The sequence below is a fragment of the Paramisgurnus dabryanus genome, chromosome 1 (assembly GCF_030506205.2).
Source record: "Paramisgurnus dabryanus chromosome 1, PD_genome_1.1, whole genome shotgun sequence".
Classification (NCBI taxonomy): domain Eukaryota; kingdom Metazoa; phylum Chordata; class Actinopteri; order Cypriniformes; family Cobitidae; genus Paramisgurnus; species Paramisgurnus dabryanus.
In genome coordinates, this window is record NC_133337.1 from 19,088,561 (window position 1) to 19,115,572 (window position 27,012).

Sequence of the window (27,012 nt, forward strand, 5' to 3'; positions counted from 1 at the left end):
TGCCGTTCCAGATCTTTAATTAAGATGGACACTGGTCACCATCATGATTCAGGGTGATTTCTTCCTCATCCAGGACTGGAGAGCAAAGAATTGTTTCTCAAGGGATGACCTCTAATAGAGCTAACAGACTGGGTCGGTGAAGAAAGGGTTAAAAGATCTCTCTCAAAAGCAAATCCAGAATAGCCTTACGTGGGTAATAGAGTTTGAATGTAAGAGCGGAGGAGAAAGGCGCAGGAGGGAAGGTTGTGTAACTCGCTAGCACACAGAATGAGCTTTTGAGATGCATGACGGGGCATCGTCTTAAACAAAAACCTCAGACTGAGACTCACCGGCTGTGGCTTTCTGAAGCTCCTCGGAGAGCGTCTGAGTGACTGAACTCCAAAAGGTGTGCAAGATGTCAGGCTGTCCATCCTGAGGAGACACATCATTACACAAATGAGTGACAGGAGTCAATGACAAGACACATGATAGTGAGAACAACACATTGGGCAAAAAAGCTAAGGTGACTAACAGCAGTCATACCACAAGACTGGGTTAAACATTATAATAACATTCCCAGGTCACATTTCATCCCAAAATTGATTGCAAACAAAATGAGAAATGACAAAATTATTTAAACCAAACTTGACCAAGTAATTAAAGCATTGATTAAGTTGATGTGACTTTTTGTGTGTGACACAATCATGTTTAAAGACAATAACCCGGGTGTGCCTCATAAGCCTTAAAAAGTGAAGCCTCTGGCTCTTTGATCGCCCCCTGGTGGCTGGCTGCAGTACAAGTCATAAACCCCGCCCTCTCCATTCAAACGAATGGGACTCTGCTCTAAATAAAAAAAATATTTACACTTCCAATAAAAGTTTCCGAAAGATGGTTTTGGTCCTTTCAAGTAGTTGTTATCACGCTGATATATGTTCAAGTCTTCATTATTGTGGTAAGTTTAATTTAAGCTTGTAATTTGATGCAATAGAAACGGGGCGTGACGTTATGATTGGTCGCTCAAGCGATTGGGCGGAAGTTTGATACTGCAGCTCCGCCTCTGGCTCCACGGACGATTCCTTCTGCGCATGCCTTGGCTCCAAACTGACGTTTTTACGTAACATGGCGGCGACCGTGGTCTGACATTTTTGGCTTCAATTCATTACAATGGTGGGAGGCGACGTCTATACAGTCTATGCAATAACCCCAATAAAAAGGTCACAAGGGTATTGAAAGAACATGAGGGTGAATTTATATGATATAGTTTGTTTATTTTGGGGAAACTGATGTAACACGCCAATCCCAAAGCTGCATCAAAGCTGTCTTTGATAACAGAGTGGCAGGTGAGAGCCGGCACATTAAACTTCACTCTCTGCTTCTCCTCATCGCATCACATGAACAGTATTGTTAGGTAGATGAATAAGCACCAGTGTTGTTGAAGGACCCATCAAACACAGCGGCCACTGCCTGTGTCACAAATCACCTGCCCTGTATCCCTCTAAAGGCTCTGCATACATCAGCCTAAGGGTTTTTTCCAGTGATATAATGACTCTCGTCTATGAGTCACACACCTTTTACACCACGGAGATAAAGAGATGGACTTTTTTTAAGATGTAAAATAAATCTTTGGTGTTCTCAGAGTACGTATGTGAAGTCCTAGCACAAAATACCATCTAGATCATTTATTATAGCATGTTAAAATTGCCACTTTGTAGGTGTGAGCAAAAATGTGCCGCTTTTGGGTGTGTCCTTTAAAATGCAAATGAGCTGATCTCTGCACTAAATGGCAGTGCCATGGTTGGATAGTGCAGATTAAGTGTGTACTCACACGATCCAAACCAAAGCCCCCAAAGCCTGGTTCGTTTGACTAGTCTGATCGCTCTGTACCGCGCCCGGGAGCGGATTGGTTAATCGCGCCGCGGCCGGGTTGCAGAGGTGGGCCGGAGCGCGGTTCACTTGGGCTCAGGCGTGGAAGGCTGTGGTGTGAGCGCAATCACGCCTGAGCGCGAATCAAAAGGTGAAGACGTCAGTTCTGCGACCACTTACCTTCATCTGCCTCCGTAAAAACCTTTTGATGCGCGCAGCGGTTTACGTGAATGTCTGAGCTGCACACGTGACAGATCAACTAAGCAATATCATGACATGTAATCGCGCACCAAACGACTCCGAATAAAAAACACAGACTTATCATTACGGTGGGTTCCAGTGTTAAGAGAGCGTTTTACTTCCTGCTTTTTTCAAAACAATCTCATCTTAATGACGAAAGCGCGCCTGGGCTCGGATCGATAAAAGTACAGTGTGAGTGCGATCATTTGGGGGAATAGGTAGGGGTGACAATAGCGCTGGGGCTTGGTTTGGACAATGAGAGTGTGCCCTAAGGGGCGTTATTATCATAATAAGATCCCCTTCTGACATCACAAAGGGAGCCAAATTTCAATGACCTAATTTTTTTTACATGCTTGCAGAGAATGGTTTACCAAAACTAAGTTACGGGGTTGATCTTTATCACATTTCTAGGTTGACAGATGCACTGGCGACCCGATTATAGCACTTAAAAGTCTGATTTTTTTATATGTCGTGTTCTTTAAACTTGGAAATAAACAAAATTTTAGGACCTGTTTTTAAAAAAAACAAATGTGACATTAAGCATGTTAACGTTTTAGTACAAAAGTCTGATTTGCTACACACGGACCACCAGATTCCACTCAAACCTCTAGTCTAAAGTTAATCACAAGTTGACTTTTGGCACCCAAAATCATTTTGTAACCCACTTTTTCCCATTTTTACTCAACTATTTTTACTATGGTTACTATGGTTTTACTGTTTCACACCTTTCTGAGTCAAATATGCCTTTCAAATCAACACAGTTACACTTGTAAGAAATGCGTTTTTTTTTCAACCCAGCTTTGGGTAACATCTCGGTAAATTAACCCAGAAAATGTTTATGTTTGACCAAACAATGGGTTAAAACAGCATTTTGGATTGAAATAACCAAGCATTTTTTAGAGTAGTGGTCTCCAAGGGGCTGTTTTCACTTGGTATTAAGATGTGTTTTCATCGATCGAATCACAAGTGGACGAGAGAGACACATTACGTTTACACCTGGTATTTAAATCCGTCTCTTTTGTCCACTTTCGACCGCTTCTGTCCTGAATACTGTGAGGGGACGGCCTGTGAGACGGTGGGCAAGTCTCTCTGCTGTCATTCAAACCCGAGTGGGAGTAATTATGAGTTTATATGGACGCAAACTATATTATGTCGGAGTCCACTGCTTGTTTAGCAAGTAAACATGCTACACAGTGTTTGTACGTTTATATGTTGGGAGCTTTCTCTGAATTTTCAGCGCAATTGATGAAATAGGATCGCGCAACTTTCACGCTTTCAAAACGAAACTACGGAGAACACCCGCAGTAGTTTTATCAATGAAAGGCTAAAAATAGCGCTGTTCACCGTATGTTCACGCCAGAAGTCAAAAAAGACGTAAAACTTGTGTTTAATACCTCAGATTAGATAAATGGGTGGAGAGAAGGCGGTCGCGTGTGGCTGTTCGAACACATTCAACCACATTTGCGTTCCGCAACTCCAAAGCGAGCCGATCGAAAGTGGTTTCGACTACCTCCGGATGTGGCTGAAAGTGGTCGAAAGTGGACGCGTTCAAAACGTTTTGAACACCGTTTACACCTGGCATTAACGTCGTCCACTTGTGATCCGATCGACGAAAACGCATGTTAATGCCAAGTGTAAACAGCCTCCAACATGGTGTCAGCGGGCACCAGATTGCTCCCACAGAGTCTGTGAGTTGCCGCCAAAGCACATTCAATAGCCTCAATTTGAATATTTATTTATTACATATTAATAATACAGAAAAGGTTTTGAGTAGACTATATCAAAAAAGTTGCCCTTCAGATTGTTTTATCCATTGTGGTAGCCCTTGCTCACCAAAAGGTTAGAGACCCCTGCTTAAGAGTATATGCATATGATTTCTAATAAACCCACTCTCTGCTTCTCTTTTCTGGCTCAAATAAAACACGTAAGTTTTACATATACTCCTGAATGTCAGGTGTTTTCTCCTCTGGATTTCCATTTCACATCTCTGACATCTGAAGCACACAAGGGGGCCACGTGTAAAGACGCACTCGTGCCAAATAGCCCAAAGGCTTGTTTGTTTCATGAAAGCAGTTGGGAATGGAGCGGGAAGGTCTGTTTTACTTGTGTGACTGTTAAATGTGGCACTTTCACTTTTTGATGGGTGCGTGTGGGGAGTGTTTTATACCACAAATAAAGGTGTGAGGTTGTGGGAGTTTGATAACAGCTTTGGAAGAGGAGGCAAAGAAAACAAAAAACACGCCTCTCACCCACCTTCTCCGATCTCCGGGGAACTCGACAGCAGCTTTGTTAAGCTTTGCACTGACTCCTGCACAGTGTTCCCGTCCATGTTTTCCTATGTTGTGCACATCCAATCATTCGTAAACCCAAAGCTCAGCACTATGGGATTTTAAAAAGACTTTGAAAGAGAAATTCTCATCCCGTGACGCTTTTTTAGATGCTTAAAATTACAGACTTCCCAACGCTGTCAATCATTCAGGATGGAGTCAATTTAAAACTCAATACTGGATCCACTCAGACATGATGTGAGAGTCTACAAGTCTCCATTGATATTACAGTTTCAAAAGAACTAAATTTACACATTTATAATGGGACACTATTTCATCATCATTTACTTTATTCTCCCTGTCACGCTTAAAAGATTTATCCTTACATACCGAAATCTTCATGACTTTTGCATAAGAGTAGCGACCCATTTCGCAATACCACCCTTATCCTCAAATCTAACTTCTATGTCTTCTGCTTTTTAACAAAGAGAAAAAAAAGGTGCGCAGAAGAGTGGAAAAAGGAGTTGCCATGGAAACGCCCATCACCCCCCACCACCCGTGCAGACCTCAATTTCTGACCGAAAATCTTGATTTCCAAGAGGTGATTAGAGGTCACTCAACTCATCTCAACCGAATATGTTTACAGAGTATGATTGTAGGTTTCATGACAGTGTCAGACACACATACATATGCATGACTATACGCTTCTGCATACTGCACAGTATGTGCTATCTAGTGCTTTTTAAAAACCGATTGCGAAATAGTATGCATTAAGTAGGGCTAAATGTTTAGACGAGTAGTATGCATGCTCAAGTGTGCAAGTGGTGATAATTTAACGTCCAAAAAAGCATGTCTTAAATTGCATTGTTTTTTATGGAAATGAGTTGCGCCTGCGTTTTCAACGTGTGCCTCATTAGTAAGTCACCCGCAGAAATTTCCACTCCCATCGGTTATTCAGTGGCCCTTAGTCACGGACTAACCGATGCTTCAATTCCAAGTATTATTGCATATGTTCTCTTTAAAATGCTTGGCCTTTTATTAAGCACAATATCACCATCTGCAATTAGCCAAATTCACCTTCGAAGGAACAGAGAGCGACAGATACCAAGAAGTGAAACGCATCCCATGTGTCTTTGCAAATAATGTCCATGTCACAAGCCCGACACACTCCTGCATGTTCACCATCTCACCCGGTGCAGATAAAGTGTTTCATCACTGTCGGGATGAAACGCTTGACACTGCATATACGCTGTATGTGTGTGTGTTTGATAACCTTGTCACAGAGGGGCAGCCACCTGCAGACACCAATTAGAATGTCATTTACTGCTAATGTGCCGCCAGCGAGTGAACCAGCAGGGGCCGTACATGCAGGCCAACCAAAGGCAAGAACAAAATCACACACAAATCACAACATATCAAGGACAAACTCTATACACATGGGACCATTATTCTTACAAGTGCGAGCACAAAGGTGTTGTATATGAATGGTTCCAACGCTGTATTAAAGTAATACAGTAAAATACCATTTAGGTAAGGCTACTGGTATTTTTTATTTCCAATCTGCGACTTTTACATTTTCCTTTGAGCAGTAAAGACTGCATGACCTAACTGCATTCACATTTATGCATTTGAAAGACGTTGTAATAAAAAGTGACTTACAGTGCATTACAAAGTATACAGTAAAGCCCTTTTTACACAGAGATTACACAAAATACACAAAAAATGCATCCGGTTACTTCACAATGCCAATGATTTTTCTGGAAGCTGTGCATGCATTCACCCACATACCGTAAAGATCCCGTATAGACACGTGACGTATTTAAAGTCCTGCACTTGGTAGGTTTTTTGAACAGCGTTTGGTGTTTGCTAATTATACATGATTTCTCTCGAGAGAAACCACATGCATTTTAGTTTATGATAAAATCATAAGGAGTGCGTGATCCGCTGCGCTTTCATGCTGATGATCGATCTCAGTTTTTGCGCGAATAGTGAGAAGCTCCCTGATCTCTGCTTCAGTCCAGTTTGCGGACATTTCTTGTCGTGAATGTTTATCTGCATTTAAATCTCTGTGTCATTGTTGCGATGACACTTACTGCATTGTTTCTGCCTCTTGTTTGGCAATATTACTAGGTCTCTGGGATTTTCTGGGACCAAAGTGCTGTGTGAATGAGGTTATTTGATTTCCCTGGGTTCAAACCACTGATCTATATAAATGACTGGATTGCGCATGACGTCACACTTGTGAAGCCACCGCGCCGCCATGTTGGTATACCCAAACGTTCTATTAAATCAATGGACGTTATCAGATTTTAATGATAAAACATCACTTTACTCGTCTTCGTTTTTATATGTGAAGTTACCCTGTACATTATTACAACACAAACGTCCAAAGCATGTAAATAGTTATTTACTGAAAGTTGTACATTTTACGTTTTAATCAGTTAATATACATTCATCTTTATTACAGTATTAGATTAGCAGACAGACCGCAGCATATTTAGTATTAATGACAATAAATGTGCTCATTCTGAAATCTAAATAAATAATCATGCTTTGTACCGTTATGTTTTGTAATTATGTTATCTAAACTTACAAGTTACCTAAACATATTTAGAGAAATAACGCTGACCGTCACAGTGTAGCTGAATGTCAAAAAAAACTTTATTTATACCCGTGTCATTAACAAATGCAACAGACACACTCACCTTAACGTTTTTTTATAAATCCATTATCCTGCCCGATTAAAACATAATCATTGCAAATAACACCAGAATTAACAAATAATAACGTACACATATCCTAAAAATTAACCTTGTGTAACCAATACGCTGTAAAGGGGGTAAATTTTGATCATGATTTTGAATGGAAGTCAATGACGCTCTCTGCCGGTTGGTTATACCAAGATGGCCGCTCGAACTCTGCTCTGGCTTCACCTCACGCAGTTACGTCAAGCGTTCTATGCGCAATCCAGTCATTTATATAGATCAGTGGTTCAAACCAATGAACTTTTGTATTGGTAACACAATAATTTACCACTGAGCTGGGAACAAATTAAACTTCTGGAAAAATCTGATGTGTGCAGACCTCTATTACACACGTATTCCACAATCAGAGCGGAAATAAACTGTAACTGTAATGATCTGTTGCTTCGTCTCACCTTGATGATGTCGTCAATAAAGCACACATGGGTCACAGGGTCTCTCTTTTTAGTTAAAACCTTTTGCAGGTGTTGCACCTATACAGAAAACATACAGAGAGCTTAGCTGAAATATTCAATTATGAGCTAAATATTTCTAGTTAAATTAGATACAGTATATGTAAAACAAATAGTAATGTCTGATTTGCCAGATTTAAACGTGATCTTTTCACCATAAAAATATTTCAGACACATAAGACTTAAAGGGACACTCATTTTCCAGCTCCTCTAGAGTTAAACATTTGACTTTTACTGTTTTGGAATCCATTCAGCTGATCTCTGGGTCTGGCGGTACCACTTTTGGCATAGCTTAGCACAATCCATTGAAACTGATTAGACCATTAGCATCGAACTAAAAAAAAAAACAACCAAAGAGTTTTGATATTTTTCCTATTTAAAACTTGACTCTTCTGTAGTTAGATCGTGTACTAAGACCGACAGAAAATAAAAAGTTGTGATTTTCTAGGCAGATATGACTAGGAACTTTACTCTCATACTGGCTGTAGCAGGCGCAATGATATTACCTAGTGCCCGAAAATAGTCCACTGTTATTGAAAGTTACCAAGGGGACTATTTTCAGCCCCTATGTAATAAACGGTAAAAATTTAATATTTAACTCTATGGGGGCTGGAAAATTAGCCTATTTTCAAAAAAAGTGGAGTGACCACTAAAAAAGCACTAAAAATGAGAATGAGATTTTTCTTATGAGACTCCAGACAGAATGTGTAACGACTTCACAGCACCTATGTGAACGGTAGATGCTCTGCCCAATGACATTAAGGGCTTTATTTGTTGCATGATCTCTGTTTGCTAATTCTTTTGCTTACCTGACCACAAGCGGCACATATCTGGTCCATAAGCTTCTCTAAATTTGTCCAGAGAGCAGCACGAAACGCGGCTGTGTTTCCGGGAGTGGGCATGACAGCTCTGCCAGGAGCACCTAAATGCAGTTAACACAAACAACACACATGCATGCTAAAACACATATGGACACTCATTGATTCATGCTAAAGCACACTTTAGACTGACACTAAAGCACAAACCTCTGGTGTTGGCTGGTTGAGTGAGGACTTTAATATCAAGGGCATTGATAACATTCTCCTGCACAGACGCCCTGTATCCATCCACCACATTTCTGATGGTCTCTCTCAGACTGCCGAGGTTGTAGAAAACCTGTAGGGCCGTTCCCACCTGAGATGGATTCTGGTGGATAAACCAATAAAAAAAATGTACATAAAAATCTGTCAGCTGTATTTTGCCATTTCCCATAGTCTCTGATGCCACCCAGCTCATTTATAGCAGACTGTTCGCATTAACTTCTTTGGATAAGGTCACATATAAATACTTGAATGATGTCTGACCTATTAAACTCATAACAACTGGGTCTTTGGTTCCATTACATTTACACCTGAGACCAATATGGAGGAGAACACAGAACGTGCAGAACGCTTACAGCAAAAGCAGTCCATTGACGTCAACGGCACAGTGCATGTTACAGAAGTAGGTCAAATTCAGATTCTTCAAATTCAACTGTCTGAGCTTAGCTATGACTATGGGACATCGGCGTTTAAATAAGCAAAAAACCAAAGCCGCATGCAAAGCGGCTTCTACCAGACAGCCCTGCCTTTAATTTAATCTCCCGGGATGAAAGCGGCAAGCGTTACAACCGCTTCAAGACCCGCTTCAACTTCAATCTAATCTCGCGGGATCAAAGAAGATCAGGCCCTGCCGTAGTGTAAAACTGAAGGTGAATGGATGTGCGTTTAAAGGTTACCCCAAAACAAAATGGAAACCAAAAAGGCAGATGTCAGAAAGTGATAATCCACCCTTTTCTCTCTGTGTGCTTGAATAATGGTACACAGATTGACTCTAATAGGAAGGAGTCGTAGTTTAAAAGCCATTGGTTGTGGATAAGTACTTGCTGGCAATCAGAGATTTCCAGCTCTAATCACATTAATGATGGAAGGACACTTCATTCTCTCTCTCTCTCTCTCTCTCTCTTCAAACACACTTGAAGTTAAAGGCCAAAACTGAGGGTGGTGATCTACTCTACTCTGCACCGTCTTCCAGTTTCCTCTTGTTTCAAAAACTAAACGGCTCACAAAAAGATAGGTACAGATTGTAATTGTGCAATTAAATGGGTAGTATGTGTAGTATGTTAAGAGAAATGTCACTTTTTACAGACCTGCATGGTAACACCTCAGAGTCACTGTGACATGAAAAACCCTTGGGAGTCTTTGATTTTTTCATCTGAGTGGAATAAAACAGGATCACATTCCAGTTTTTGTGACCCATATATCAAAAGCTTAGTTTATGTAACTTTTTGACATACAAATCCATACACATAATCTTTCAAGTTTACTGAATTTAAAATTGTAAGTTCAGAATGTTCTAAGGAATACCCATAATCCCTTGCACCTCAAAATATGTTTTATCAAAGAATAAGAACTAATACCGTGTCTAAATAGTTTTAAATTAGGAAGTAATAGTGCTTTAAGCTCTTTTTAGCTTAACTGATGTTATTTTGTTGTAAATTATAGTGTTCTGTAAAGTTACCATTTAGGTAAACATGAACCATTTTAAAAGACATTTCTGTTCACAAACAGACCCAGTTCTTGCTGCTGTGAAGATCATCACACCACTGATCTACTGGCTGTCCTTCAACGTGATGCCCAGCCGATACGCAACCAACAACTACCGGCTGAACCAGTTTAATCCGCTTACCCATTTCCTATCCTTATCGTGTTTCTATATATAAATATATATTAATCTCTATCAAGGGTTTTTGTCCTTCTAGGAGTTTTCCCACAGGGTTTTTCTCCTAGGGTTTTTTTTCATCCCTGGGAGAGTCAGCCAACATTGGCTTAACTTAGCACTTTACTGTATACATTACATTATTACTACGCTCGCTTGTACGGTTTATTCTTAGCCGCTGTATTCTTCTTCTTATATTATCTACAGATTATTCCGTGTCTTCCCCTACATCTATTAATGTAAAGCTGCTTTGAAACAATTACCAATTGTGAAAAGCTCTATATAAATAAAATTGATTTGATTTGAATTATTAAGATGCATGTCAACAATGCAGTTTCGAGTGCATTTTTGTGGAGAACCAAGTTTATTCATATTGACTGACAGAGTCAAATTCATTGCATTGTCTGAAATATAATATTATTGTTTTCCTTCACTTTATTTATAGTTTTTTCCACAAATTACAAAATATCAAACACGCCCCAACTCACTCAAGAAAAGAAAAGAAAAAAAAGGGGGACTTGCGGCAACCAAAACAATTGCTTAAACAACAAACAAATCTCTTATTACAGAAGCAGTTACACAGTACCGAAAAATGCAACAATGTCGGAGCCGATGGTGTAGTGGGCAGTGCTCCGACATATGGTGCAGACAGACGCACTTTCGGCGACCCGAGTTTGAATCCCGGTTCGAGGTCCTTTGCCGATCCCGTACCCCTCACTCCACCCTATACTTTCCTGACCTCTCCTATCATACAGTACTATCTATCTGATAAAGGCAAAAACAGCCCAAAAACATGACTTAAAAAAAAAATGCAACAATTAGCTATCTACCACGTATGCAGGGAGTATACGTTTCCATATATTTAAGGAGAGAACCCCAAACTTTATAAAAGTTGAATTATAATAAGTTATAATAATTATAATAAAAAATTAATTATTTTAATAAAGGGGACATTTCAAACTACTTTTTTAAAATGTCAAATAAATCTTTGGTGTCCCCAGAGTACGTATGTGAAGTTTTAGCTCAAAATACCATATAGATAATTTATTATAGCATGTTAAAATTGCCACTTTGTAGGTGTGAGCAAAAATGTGCCGTTTTGGGTTTGTCCTTTTAAATGCAAATGAGCTGATCTATAAACTAAATGGCAATGCCGTGGTTGGGTACTGCAGATTAAGGGGTGGTATTATCCTCTTCTGACATCACTAGGAGAGCCAAATTTCGATGAACACTGTAAAAAAATCCAACTTTAAAATGTTCATTCAACAAAGAAAATTAAGTAACTTGAACAAAGATTTCTTTGTTGAAGGGTGTCAATTCATTATTTTGTTTTCACTGAATGAAAAAAGCATAATCATTCGGCTAACAAATATTATTTTGTTGACTGGACTATACGTTTTTGTCCAATTCGTTCACCCAACTTGCCAAACTGAGTAATCTGAACAAGCAATAAAAAAAAAAACAATGGTCGGAATGGTTCCAAGCATGCATTGGCACATGTTCACTTCTTTGGTTAATATTTACTAAAAAAGATGACTGCTTTAATGTTTGCTGGCTTTATTTATGTTGTTAATGTTAGTTATATGTTGTATTTAGAGTAATTTTGAAAGAATTATGTTTGTTCATTGTTACCATGATTGAGAAGTGTGTGTTCAGTGTAGAGGGCAGCACAGTGAGTTAGTGCGCATCATTGTTTCCTCACAGCAAAAAGGTCTCTGGTTTAAGCAAGGGCTAAGTCAGACAAAGACTTTGTTTATGAGACCTTTCTGTGTACACTCCCATAGTCCAAAACATGTAGATTAGTTGAATTTGGATATACTAAATTACTCTTTACCCAACTTAGTCACTAGTTGAGTAAACATAGAAATTTGCTTATTACCTAATCAGTTTAAGTTGGTTCAACCTGTTGGTTTAAGTTGACATTAGTAAATTGAGTTAGGTGAACTACATCATCCAAAAGTTGAGTAAACTCAAAAAAGCTGTGCAGCAAGTTGCCTTGAAAATTTATGTTAAGTCAACTTTTTATTTTCTACAGTGAACTATTTTTTTCACATGCCGGAAGAGAATGGTTTACCAAAACTTAAAAAGTTACTGGGTTGATCTTTTTCACATTTTCTAGGTTGAAACAAGCACTGGGTACCCAATTATAGCACTTAAACATGAAAAAAGTCAGATTGTCATGATATGTCCCCTTTAATTTGCTATATAAAAACCAAAGTAAATTAATTTACCAACTTAAGTTCAGTCAACATAAGCCCTATGTTAAGTTAACTAAAATATATAAGTATTGGTGGACCAACCTCTTGTTCTTGAATAGTTGGTTTAACCTAAAGCAAAAGGTTTAGTGGACTTTTATATATAGTAGGGCAAAACTTGGCAGTTTTAAACTTTTAATTGTTTTACAGTGCAGTGCAGTGCAGTCCTATTTCATCAAAGCATTCACACACTAAGCTTTTTACAATGATTGTATACGTGACCCAGCATCGGAAGCGTTGGGTTGTCGCTTATGCAACAGTTGGGCATAGCTGTCAAAGAACAGATGTGAATCACTGGCACAGAAAAACAAAGAGCTGAGACAGAGCTAATTGCTTGCGGCTTGCTTGCGCGAGCCCTTATTTACCCTGAGGTTGGGAGGGATAATGGTTTAGCAGGAAGATGCTAACAGTCACCGTGGAGATGGATTTGATCTGCTCAGTGCAAGCCACTGACCCAAGATGGCTAACCGCCAACCCTTGAGAATGAGGTGTTTTCATTGTACTCTCATCCAGGCAAGCAATACTCTTTTGTTCCCAGAATTAGCACTTAGCTAGAACAGGTGGTCAACGATCGCTTTCCTTCCTGGCAAAGAGGGAAATAAACATATTTGGACTAATGCTTTTAGGCTTAAACTTTGGAAGAGGCAAGTTTAAAAAGGGAAAAAAGAGGTGCAAGGTGAATGCATCTAAAAAAAGCCTGACTACATGTTGATTAGATTGACTTGCGAGTTGCAGGCTATTGTTGCAAAGTGAAGGAAATATTATACAGTGTCTGCGAGCCTGTCTTTGCGAATGCTGCCTGTGAGATATGAAATTTATTCTGTTCAATAGATCATATAAACTTGTGGTAAGTCCTTTTCGGTATTTCTTGGAAAACTGTCTTTCACAAAGGAATGAATATGTTTCTATCAGATAACACCTCAAGTCTGAAACAGCCAAGTTCAGCGAAGAACACGCTTCACTGTAACCCAAAATATCCTTAAATAACTGCTAAAGGCACACGGCACGGCTGGGGAATACTTAAGGCAAATCCTATAGATCATATGTACACGGTTTGAGACGAGCCAATGCTATTTTTGTCATCTAAAGAGTAAGGCGTGTTTCTCCAGGGGAACGTAGGAGACAAAAGCATGTGAAATGCATCTTAATGCTGTCTGCATTTTGCTCCATGATGGCAGTGATAACATTCACATCCCTAATCACAAAAACAGACACTTTTTAAGCTTATGTTATCGTTTGAACAAATCTAGGTGATGAAGCAAAATTAGTTGACAACCAACACTTGGTAACTCTAACAGTTCTGGTCGTCTCAGTCCGTAACCCTTGTGTTGGTCTGTGATGGTTACATCACTCTGACGGGATCGACCGCACTACAGATGCTGTGTGGGGGTTTGATTAAATTCTCTCCTGCTTTGTAAAATTCAATTCAGACAATCTTGTTCTAAAAAAACTGATACAATTTACAAAAGAAATCACGATTGATAAAATACAGTATCAATTATATCTAATGTGTCACCTTGAGAGGAACACATTTAGTTTTCCCATCATACAGGGACTCAGAGAATAACAACGCTGTCATTTCCAGCCAATTGCTTCCTCTCATAAAACCACCTGGTCACCACGCCTGTAACATTAACTTCTGCCCGTGTGCTTGTCACCATATGGGAGACTCGGATATCTGCCAAACCAACCAATAGATGATACCAGAGGTTGCTGCCCACATACTGTACTCAAATCATTCCTGCTATATTTTATCTACATTTTAAAGATTGACACCACACGATTTAGATCACAGCAATTCAATAGACAGGTGATTTTATGTCACTGAATATGCAGTTTCTAGATGTGTTTCTTATTATGTTTTCATGCCAAATTAAAAATCTATAATCATTGTGTTTTGGAAATTTTGTTTTTAATCACAAAGTCCCATTCATTTAAAGATGCAATTTCATGGTTCCCTTCTTCTTTAGTGTTTTAAGTCTCAAACCAAACAATTTCTTTTATCTAAAAAAATTATGCTAATCCAGACCTACTTAAACTGCTCAATAGACACGCCCCCAAATGGCCACGTCATGATGTAGGAATATTAGCATAATGCTGCCCAAATGTCTATGCAAAAATAATTCTATTTCATTGCTAAAAACAACATTATTTTGTGTATTTGGTATAATACAATGTGTTCGTGTGGTTTATGGTTAAAAAACACATTATTTTCCACATAAAGTACATTTTTGTTGTACTGCTTTCCTCAAACGCATTGATTTTGAACAAAACTCATTGGCTATGTTTACATGCACAACATTTTGTCAATCCGACTGAACTTGATAGGCTTGAAGGTTACGACAACACTGTTTATGCACCCTAAACATTGCAATCTGATTTAAATGTTGGTTTACATGTACATTCTATAGAATCCGAACCAAACGTCTGCGCAAGCACACAGCCAGGGATGCCAGATTCTCGTATCAAAACCATCCGAATGCACATTCAAAACTAGCCCAAAAGCATCCCAATGACTTAATCAACAAAATCATTTAATCTTTAACCCACAGAAAAAATCAACTGGTAGAAACCGTTTAAACAGTAGACCAAATCTAAACTCTATAAAAAGCAGAGGACTTGGAAATGCTACGCTGTGGGCAGTATCTCTCGTCGAGTTCACGCTTTATCTTTGGATAAAAGTCAAAATTGAGTTGGAGAAAGTTGTTCTTAAGACATTTTCAGATATAGGTAATGAAACGTGATATGTAAATATGATGTAAATATAAGACGTGAACTTGAGCACAATTGTTCTGCGCATGTGCACAATGTATTTTTCCATCCGACTGAGAAAATACTACGATTCACGCGTGTACATACGTACTATTCTTCTGCTGATCGGATCACAGATCAAAGTACATCACCCCTTCAATACGATCCAAATTTGCATCCGATCATCCTCAATTGTATTGATTAAGGTGTTTACATTAAGGCTTCTCAATACGATTACAAACAGATTATTTGGTTGCATGTAAACGTACCTGCTTATCTGAAAAGCTCTGTGTCCCTGATTCGCTAGCTAATCTGTACATTGTAATTGGCCTGAATACCCTTGACATAAACCGGAATTGTGATGCTCCTTACCATGTTTGAAAGATTCGTGCGCAATGCAATGCTAACAGGAGTTAACTTACAGGCTTTTGAATTATGAGGAATTATGAGAATGTTGGCCTTGTCTACATCACCAATCCCAGGAAGTCAACTGTTGCCTACAATCCGTGTGCAAGCCGATGATGCTTGCTATGCTTCTCAATGAATTACGGTGAAATGCCAGTACATCCAAAAGCCAGGGGGCGCTCTCATGCAGAAACTCAATATGCACTATAGACGAAGAACCATACACACACAGCTATGACACGCAGCTCCAGGAAATTGGCTTAAGGATATATTTATATTGCTGTTCTTCAAACCTTTTCAGGTATTTTTTATGATTAAAAAAATATGTATAACGATTATGTTTGACGAGTGTGACGCTATATTCTTTTATGCTGCTGAATGATCTCCACTTCCACTTCTTATCTTGAATGTTGATCTGCATGTAAATTCCTCATTTTAAAGAGTTAAACCAACTTCATGTTGCCATGACATGCGCATCCTCACTACGGCATGCCCAGCATTGTTTATGCATCTCATTTAGCATTTCCTGATAACTGCTTCAGTCTAGTTTGCGACATTTCTCGTGGTGAATGTTGATCAGCATGTAAATCTCTCATTTTAAAAAGCTGAACCATAACTTTTGTTGTGATGACGCGCACGTCCTCACTACGACACGTCCATTACGGCATTGTTTCAGCATCTTGTTCACACAGAGGGTTTTCTGTGTATCTTACTAGGTCCTCTTTCCGGCAACGATCCCAGAAGATTTGCGTTCATACAGAAGCTTGTCTGGCAAATTCTGGGACCAAAGGTCTGTGTGAATGGGGTTCATGAATAATGCAAAAACAAAGTTTTTTATGGTTGTAGAGCAATAAGATTTTTTTTGGGTCGAGTTATGGTGCCACAACAAAAACAACAGCAAACACGTCCTGTACTCAACAGTGAGAACATGGAGAGTCAGTTTGCTCATACATATTAAACAGTGAAGTGTCGTGGCCATGCGAGTGTATTGCTGAACAACTGAGAGGGTGAAAGTGAGACTAAAGTGAGACTGTGAGTGTGAAAGAGTGAAAAGATGATGGATCACTTAGACCTTCATTTATGTGTCGTGTTTCCACAGCAACTCAAAAACAAACATGAGAAAGGCCGATTAAAAGTCTTTTAAGACACGCTCAGTAAATGTCAATGTAATGACAGACAAAGATGAACTCAATTTGGGGGAAAAGTGATGAGGATGGAGAGGAGAAAGGTGAGAGGTGAGCTGTGCTCGGCATATCTAATGAGAGAAGCTCTCCAGTCGAGACATTTTGATTTGTACTTGCATTTAAATGGAAATAACAGAAATCAATTTATTCGAGACTTGAGGTCACATGCTTCTTTAATCATGTGATCATCCTATAATGCTAGGGTATGAGACAAATCATAAAACCTCAATTGCTGATTGATTTTAGATCGAGAGAGGGAGAGATTAGAAAAGAAAGAGGTTCTGTCGCACAACTATCTGTATGGTTAAAGTAATATTGTATTACAATATTGCTGTAAAAAAATTAGCTACATATTACCATCTGATATACTACTGAAACAACAGTATGGTAACAGACAAAGCACCAAAAAAGCTGTAACACTGTGCTTTTCACCTCTACTTGACTTCTAAAGACTTGACATCAGTAAGCAGGGATGTTAAAAGCATATGGTCTCCATGGTAACAGTAATTTGTCACATAGGTGCTTGAGAGTAACGTGTCACAGATGAGTACAGGGTGAGAGTCGATGTATGAGAGTGTTAATCAGTACACTGGAGAGACTAACACAGTTACAATGCAACATACAGTATTTAAAAACACATTACGCTTGACAGTCGGTTCATACCACACATCTGCTCCACAATGTACTGCGTCTATCTATAAATAAAATGTTCATCTCAATATAAATAAGGGCGCACTACACACTATACAAACCTAACCGCGTCCAAGCATGTTTGACAACCAAAACCTGGTTTGTTTGATTAGTGTGATCGCTCTATACAGTGCCCTGGTGCGGTTGCTCAGTTCACTTGAACTCAGGTGTGAAACAGATAGTGTGAGCGCAAATCACATTTTGTTAATGCATACTACAGTATTCTGTAAACTGTACATAACTGTAGATAACTGAACATAATTTTGTAGTATACTTTAGTGTTAAGTATATTGTAATATAGTACCATACTGTATTAATTACTACATTTTGTTAATGCATACTACAGTATTCTGTAAAACCGCCTTTCCACTGCACACGACAAATGACGGCTGATAAACCGGAAGTCATTCATTCCTATGGAGAGTCACAAAGGGGCTGTGTGAGGTGCCGACCATCTGCGAATGTGTCATTTTGGGACAGTTTTGAGCGTTGGATCCGTAAAATTTTTTAACTTCTGCGACTACACCGCATGTGATATTCTGACCGGAAGTGATGTGTTTCAGTGTATTCCAATCAAAAACTGTGTGTGAGATGAAAATTATTAATCCTTTTTGTTTAACTTTCTTTTAACATTTCAATCCTTAAAACAAAACTATTGATTACTGCTAAGTAATCAATTATTAATTTAATATGCATACGTTATTTTAATCTTGTCTCCATATGTTCTCTCCCAAAAAAATATTGGCATTCTTTGTTCATATATGCATAGCTGTTTTTGTTTCATTCATTTGCCTTCATTTATTTATTCCACTATGGTAAATATTGGAAATGAAGGCTTTTGCGCTGGAATGAGCTTCTCTCCCATGTTACAATTAAACTGAAACTTCATTACGACTGCCACTAGGGGGCAAAGTCTTACAATCGTGTCGTTATGTCGTGTGCAGTGAAAAGGCGGCATTAGAGGTCTTCTCGGGTCCAAAGAAATGTACCAGACCCAAAATGACTGAAATCACTTTTTACCCGAACCCGAGGTGCATATATTATTTTTATTTTAAAAGACCCAACCCGACTGTAAATGGTTCCAGTGTGTGTGCAGTCTGCAGCCCCACAGAAAGAAAAAATTATAATTTTGTTTTCTGACGATGACACCGTGGTAACCGTGAAAATGTGCATTCAAAATTGATTGACAGGTCTGGCTCATTAACCTTCCACCAGCCGCACAATGTCGCAAGTGCTCTTGGCAAACAGAGGAGGGATTGGAAAAGGACTCGATGTACACACATAACATAGTTTGGGTCTAGGGTCCGTTAGGCAAAAAACATTAATTTTAAAGCTTCCATAACACATGCGTTTTCTCCCTATCTCATGTTAATCTTGAGTACCAATAGAGTAGTTTTACATCCTTCATCTCCGAAGAGTCTTTAGTTTAATGAGATTTATAAAAGACATATCAGCTGTACCGATGCTTTCCTTATAAACCCGAATTGCGTTAAACCCCCAATTTCAGTTACACACACTTTAAAAAAAAATATTTTGCCCCTTGTCTATTTTACTTAAATGAAACAAGTTAATACAACACAATTTTAATTTTTTATTGTCTCAACCTATTTTTATAATGTTCAATCTGCTTAAAATAAAAAAAATTACATGAACTCAATCATTTTATATTGGGACCACAATAATGATTTTTGTTGCTATTACTTACTGGGCCGTGAATCTGTATTTCCCAGCATTCTTTGCATGCAACTGCCTCTGGAAAGTAATTTTTTAAATTAAGTGTTATTTTATGCATTTTTAGGTAAAGCGAAAGAATTTATTGTGTTTAATGTTTGTTTATCTTGTTGATTTAGAAGAGTTTGTGTTATATTTTTACGAATTGTTTGGTTACCATCGTGCAGAAGAGTGGTGCTTGTGGTTAAGTTGTGGATGTGACGTACGTACTTCTTTCAAAGAGCACTAACTGTGTTAATGCCTGTTTGAAGATCAGTTTCTTCTCACATGTTCATCCAATGTGTCATTAGCATGCTAACGTGTGCTTATGCTAATTAGTATTATAGAAACTGACAATTGGTTAACTTGTTTTGTCTTTGTTGAACAGACCAGAATTTATTGCGTGGAAAAGTTTTCCTTGACTGAATTAAGTTTATTGAACAAGATATTTTTATGACCAATGAAAATATATTTATTAAGTTGGTGCAACAAAAGATTATTTGTTTAAATTAACTTATTGTATTCTTGTTGTACAAGCCTAAACTAATTTCGTGGAAAAGTTTTCCTTAATTCAATTATGTTGAATGAACAAAAATGTTTTGAGTGCAGGACCCGATGCCGCTAATATTATATCCGACCACTGATCTATATAAATGACTGGATTGCGCATAAACGCTTAACGTAACAGCGTGAGGTGAAGCCAGCGCAGAGTTCAAGCGACCATCTTGGTATACCCAACCAGCAGAGGGAGTCATTGACTTCCATTCAAAGTCATGATCTTAATTTACCCACATTACAGCGTATCAGTCACACAAGATACATTTTTAGGATATGTGTACATAAATTAATTGTTATTTATGGTGTTATTTGCAATGTTTATGTTTTAATCGGGCATGATAATGGATTTAAAAAAAAAATCTTAACATCTGATAACGTCCATTGATTTAATAGAATGTTTGGGCATACCAATATGGCGGTGCAGTGGCTTCACAATTGTGACGTCATGCGCAATTCAGTCATTTATATAGATCAGTGTACCCGACCCATGTCCGAGACACACAGTCATGTTATTTTACAGAGACACCAATAATAAAAAGATTGTCAATTATTTGGGACAGCACAAAAAAAATAAGTTGGAAGACGCATGAAAATGTATTGCTTTATTTATACAGTGGCTATCTTGTAACTAATATATTTGACTTGCTATTCAATGTTAGTGCAAAAAGAGAGAAAGAGAAAAGGGCAAATAAGAACGATGGGAGGTGGGTAAAATGATCATTCAACATATTTTACATAAGATAAATAAGTAAAATACAGACAAATATGAAATGGCAAATGCTTCAAACTATTTTGAAATAGCAGCATTTCATTTTCATCACCGAAATGACACTGCATTGTGGAAAATGGTAATCCATCAAGTGTATTCGACTGTATACTGCATATTTTAGAAGTTGCAGCCCTGTAAGTTGTCAAATTGTTTAGCGTATCTATAAAAAAAAAAAAAACAGATATAGTATGGTTTTATACTTTTTATTCACCACAAAGACCTTTTGGGAAACAAAAAGGATCTTCGGATGTTAAAAGTTCATTATGAAACCATTCAGACAGAAGAGGTATTTCCATGGCATTATGAAGCACCTTTAATTTAAAAGTGAAGGTGCGGCTCATCTGTATTCTGTCTTCACAAGATAGACTGTGAGAGAGCAACAGAGACCTAACGTCTGAAAAAAAGCAAGACGGTAAAGGAATAGAGGACACAAAGCCTATGAAAAGGTGGAATTATAAAGAAGACTTGGGAAGAACACAAAAGCGTTGAGTTCCTCAGCAGCCCGAGAGACTATTGAAAGACGTTTCTTTTGATGTAAAGGTTACTCGAACACGTTTATAAAAACGAATGAACCGTGAATATCAGGGGATGTCGGGGTAACCTTAAGTGACCAGAACTGTTTTGAACACACGAGGATATCTTCATTCAGAGCAAATAAAAACTTGTTTACTGTACCCTTCATCCACAAGTTTACAGCAAGAAAGCAAGCTAGGATGTGCACACCTGACACCCCTGTCTTCATATCAAATTCTTGCACCATGGAGAATAAAATTAAATTTTAAATTTATAAATATGATAAGATACAAGCACAAACTTCTTTAAGCAGCATTTCAATGAACAGTTCAAATCTAGAAACATGTCTACAGTTTTGCAAAACGGTATTTAAACTTGAACTCTGAATCAGCAGGAGTCTGTCATATAAACCAACACTAATAGACACGCATGAGCTGATAGATCACTATGTTCACAGGATCAAGAACCATCTGCCAGATAACAATACAGAGCTTCCTGCCGTTACCAGCACAATATTAGACAGATCAGATCATTCAGAACACACACACACACACACACACACACACACACACACACACACACACACACACACACACACACACACACACACACACACACACACACACACACACACACACACAATCTAAACTAGGTTGGCAACAGGAGGATAAAATGAGTTACACATTTCCTTTTGTCTCGTAATGAATGTGTCCTCAAACTGGTGAAAAAGCACAATAAAAATATCACACAGATGCACATTTGCAAATGTAAGAATCTCTTCTGATGGCTAGTCACAAAATGTGCTCACATGAAATGGTTAAATTTATATTAACAGACCCAAACCGGCAACTATTTTGTCTTTTTCAAATCAGTGGTGCCAGAATGCCATTTCAGATAGTTGAAGCCTAATTTAAAGACATTTAAAATTGATTGCTAGGTTTATGAGGACAGTTATCATCAGGCACAGAGCTAAAGCAAAAAAAAAAATAGAAATGTAAAAATGCTGTAATCAAAACTACATATCAGGCATTGTGCATCTTGTGCTTCACCAATGCAAAACTTTGTGGTCAACAGAAACTAATGAGATCAATCTTAGTTTTTTAATATTTTAATGACCCGGGCTGTCCCAAAATGATAAAAAAACCATGCTGTGACTGGATTATGACATTGAACGCTGAACTAAAAACAATATCAGTCTTCTTCATGTTATACTTCAGTGTGTATTTACTTCAGTAACCTTTAGTAAAATTCCTAGATAGTCTAGTGTTTTTTTACACCTTACTATAGAAAATATTTAAGTATACTACATAATATTAAGTTTATCAGTGAGTGTACTACACTTTATCCTGTAGATTATAGAATACTGTAGTATGCATGACCAAAATGTACTCATAATGGACTACCTGCACGTAGCATAGTGAAACACTTACGACTTCAGCTTATATGTATTAACAATGGGCCGTTGCTGCCTATAAAACCTAAACTGGACACGGATTGTGTAACCAAAGATTATCTGTGTGTCACTGATCAAATCAATATGCATAAAAGATTTAAAGTGCGCACATCCCACCTTCTGGCAGGTGCTGAACAAGAAGAGAACTATTAAAGTGAAAATAATTAAATATGGGAGTAAATAGCAGTGTTGTGGACATTACATCCTTTCACTGATCAAATCAAACCACTGTTCACAGGTGTAAAGACATCAGTCATTGTTCCACCCCCAAAGTGTTAAGAGAGGTGAGTGTGCGCTCATCCCAGATCTTGCTCATGAGACAGCATTTTTCCGAGCCGGGTGTGCCTCATATGTCATGAAAAGTGAAGCCTCTGGCTCTTTGATTGCCCAGTGTTGGCTGACTGCAGTACAAGTCATAAACCCCACCCTCCATGCAAACGAATGGGACTCTGCTCTTACCGAGGGCGGAGACACCCTCACCCAGCCATGGCCACCCGGCCCCACGAAACACACCTTTCCTTGGTTAAGGCCTCCGGGCCGCCCCGAGGGGAGAGCCCCCAATGCGAACATGAGAGTGGCTCCATGCCCCCACAGGGGGACCCACGTCGTAGGAACCTAGATCGCCCGAACTAAAGAGGCTCTCCTACGGCTACTACCTGGTTGAACCTGCCAGTAACATATGCTTGTCTCAAAGATTAAGCCATGCAGGTCTAAGTGCACACAGCCAGTACAGTGAAACTGCGAATGGCTCATTAAATCAGTTATGGTTCCTTTGATAGCTCCACTCGTACTTGGATAACTCTGGCAATTCCAGAGCTAATAAATGCAAACGAGCACCGACCCGGCCCATTTATCAGACCCAAAACCCATCCAGGAATTTTCCAAAAGATGGTTTTTGGTCCTTTAAGGTAGTTGTTATCACACTGATTTATGTTCAATTGTTAATTTTTGTGAGTTTTATTTTAGATACTAATTAGATGCTATAGAAACGGGCGTGTCGTAATTTTTTTATATATTGCCGTGGTTGAATTGGGACGTTTGATACCGCAGCTATACGCGCATGCCTTGGCTCCAAACTGACGTTTTTACATAACATGGGGAAGCCCACGATACATTAACGATATTCAATACAATGGAAGGAGGCAACATCGCGGCATCCATCTTTTTTACAGTCTATGATCCGAGAACTCTTGTGAGGACTATTTTCACTCGCAGATAAGGTACTGCATGCTCGCAAGAACGCTTTTCCGCCGAGATATTATTTTGCACACTTGCTTTTGAGACTGAATAAACACCATACTTTCCTATGCCACAAACATGTAACCATTCAGATCAAGGCAGCTCAACAAGCTGATCAGTAGTTTGAGTCATCAATATTAAATATGGATGCTGTACAGCTGCTTCATGACTTAGCAGTTTTATGTCTAAAACTGCCAAATGTTGGATCTAGTTACATATATATCTATGGTCTGAGGTGGTGTGAAAGAGTGGACGGCTAGGGCTAAATGGCATATATTGATAGATCTGTGTATAGCAAATGAGTCAAAGGTGTATGGTTGCATTCAAGCTGTTTTAAAGCATGAAGAAATAACTGTTACAGGAAAAACTTTTGTATATGCTATTACAGTATGATGCTCAAAAAGGAGTTTAAAGTGATAAGTATCGAATACAGAAGGACTTTAACAGATCTGACTTGACTGATGCACTCACAAATTAGATGAAGCTGATAATCTCTGATAAACATGCTGCGGAGAGTTAGGGGCCAATCACACCATACATGTTTTAAATGCTTGGAAACGCAAGGCCACAGAGTCAGCACTCTTGTCAATCAAATATTGAAGCATGAGCGCTCTTATGCATTTTACTGTCACATTAACAAAAACTTTTAAAAGAGGACGCTTGCTCTGACCTTGATCGAGTGTGTGAGGTGCACAAACACCCAGGAGAGAGTGGAGTCCGTTGTTTCAAACAACTGTAAACTGTCACCGCAACGAAAGGCCCGCCTCTCCACTATTTTGATTGGATAATGGAAAGATGCGAAAGACATTGGGCACTTTTCCACTTCTTCAAAAGCGCGTGCAGCGACAGGCGGCAAAAAACGCAAGCCGTTCGGCATGCATAAAGAGCGCGCATAATGCTCACTCCCATACAAAATCATTTAAAAAAGGCCCTTGCAACTACCATAAACGCGTTTGGTGTTATCGGCCACTTAGAATGGATGGCTGGATTTCATTAACTTCATTTTAAATAATGTTTGTCTTTCAAATAAATGGCACTTGATGAATTTGATATTCTGCTATTTAATGCACTTACATTCATACACTGTTAAGGGTATGCTATGCTGCCCTCTTTTCTGTAAGCGAGAAGCCTGCATTACTGTCCACTATCCAAAAAGCATGTGTAACAGGACACTGGTCCCACAAGTGCTCACCATTTCTAGGTCAGACAAAGGCTGAAGACAACAGCAGTCCCTTATTAGTATAAATGTATTTACAAAATCCAGTTCATCTTCTTCAAAGAGTCAATTTTGAGTTCACATTGAGAGATCCGTGTATTTGATATCATCTCAATGTATGACCTTCAACCAGCATCTGCTGACCTCAAACATAAAAATAGAAAGAATAACATTATTTCTTATTCAACCACCGCCTCACTTAAGCAGCTGATATAAATGTATGAGCTAGCAGAGAATTAAAACAGCCTTTAAATAAAACAATGCGAATTAAAATTTAGGAGACGTTCCCTCCTCGCCTACCCCATCTGAAATAGATGTGCTGATATGGGCTACAGTTTTGTTTCCCCTCACCCATCTGCCAATGTCTAATTTTGACCTTCAAACACACTTTATCTTTTCAAGTGCCCTTCTGACAACATAGAGCATCGGACATCTGATGCTTTCATAGCAGGAACATGCTGGAACAGTGCTCAATATGATTTTAATGACATTTACAGACATTTTCAAAATATGAAAAACAATTATAAACAGCATGTGAACCTGTCATGTCTATTGAGGGGTTTTTTTACATTAAAAAATGACCCTGGTCTTTATAAACCATTAGTAAGGCTGGAAAAACAGCTATATAGGCTTTATAATAACATTATGTCAATTTTTACTAAACATTATGTCAATTTTTACTAAAGCTCCAACAAAAATTATAAGCAGCACACATCTGCAATGCTTTTGCATAGAAGGGATCTATAAACGTTTTTCGCTCATTTATGCAACCCGAGGAAGACAAAATTATTGAATGTGTGGTAATGAACAGATTATCACAGATGCTAAATGATAAAAAGATTAAGATATTCAATCATTTGGGGTGAACATTTCTCAATCCTCATTAAAATGTATTCATTCTTCCTCAGAATAAAAGAATGAAATGAAGAGAGACATCTATCCGCATAATCTCAGTACCTTATGTAACCCACATGATTCTAAATATATTGATGCTGACCGTGGAGGAGTGGACTGAACTCCATGATAAGATTGAGAACAACAAACACACGGGCAGAGGTCAGGGGCTCCTGCATCGTTTACTTTTATAATGACATGCTAATAAACCAAGAACAGGGATGGCAGACGGGGAATTTGCACCCGTCACATTCAAGTTAGAAGATTCTAGATTCTTGCATTGTATAAAAAATAGTTTGCCAGTGCAAACTCATTGCTATGATGCTTGGGGGTTATGGGTGGTTACTATGCAGTTTCTAAGGTGGTTGGAGGGTTTAGCGTGTTGCTGTGTGCTTGATACGGTGTTCTGGGAGGTCTTAGTGGTTTAAGGCAAATAGGCACTCTCTGATGTTTTGGTCTTTAAACATGGCTTAGGTTCAATGATTCGGAAAAGCAACAGCCTCTCCTTAACAAATCATTTGCATCCGCATTTATTTTTTCATTTGATTAAACACAAACAACAGTAATAAAGCTGCTCGCCTTTGCAAACTAAAATAAATAATTTAAAATAACCCACACCATGGCTGACTATCAGTGGTTATGATATTGAAAAATGTTCAATATCATTACATCTCCTGCAGCCAGTAACCTTGAGAAATGCGAGCGTTAGGGAAGGCTGACCAATCAACACTTCAAAAAATGTGTGCTTTAAAACAACATAACCAGACATTTAGAAGGTTTGTTTTAAAAAGCTGTCCAAACCTTGACCAAACAGTGACAGCTCTCCCCTAACCACACCTGACAGGGGATGACCTCAAGCGAAGAGCTTCTCGCCTCTCTAAACGCTCAAGCTTCAAAGACACCTGATTGCCCATGAGAAATCCCCGGTATGAAGCAATCAATTATTAACCTCGCCGTCTGTATTTCAACTATGCGGCCATCATCAACTGATGCCCGACATCGATTTGCTCCAAAAAGTGTGCAGAAAAATTAAACTGTCAATCAAACGAAAAACATATTCGGCGATGCAGTGAGCC

The 27,012-nt window shown here is 38.7% G+C and overlaps 1 protein-coding gene across 1 annotated transcript in view; it reads right to left on the reverse strand.

Annotated features, from left to right (window-relative positions):
• Positions 1–27,012, reverse strand: part of cog5 (component of oligomeric golgi complex 5) — a 78,592-nt gene that overhangs the window by 22,926 nt on the left and 28,654 nt on the right. The window contains exons 8-11 of the mRNA XM_065273373.2: positions 8,589–8,748; positions 8,373–8,485; positions 7,507–7,584; positions 330–411 (exon numbers count right to left, since the gene is read on the reverse strand). Coding sequence (XP_065129445.1) covers positions 330–411; positions 7,507–7,584; positions 8,373–8,485; positions 8,589–8,748 — 433 coding nt within the window. The remainder of the gene's footprint in view (positions 1–329; positions 412–7,506; positions 7,585–8,372; positions 8,486–8,588; positions 8,749–27,012) is intronic.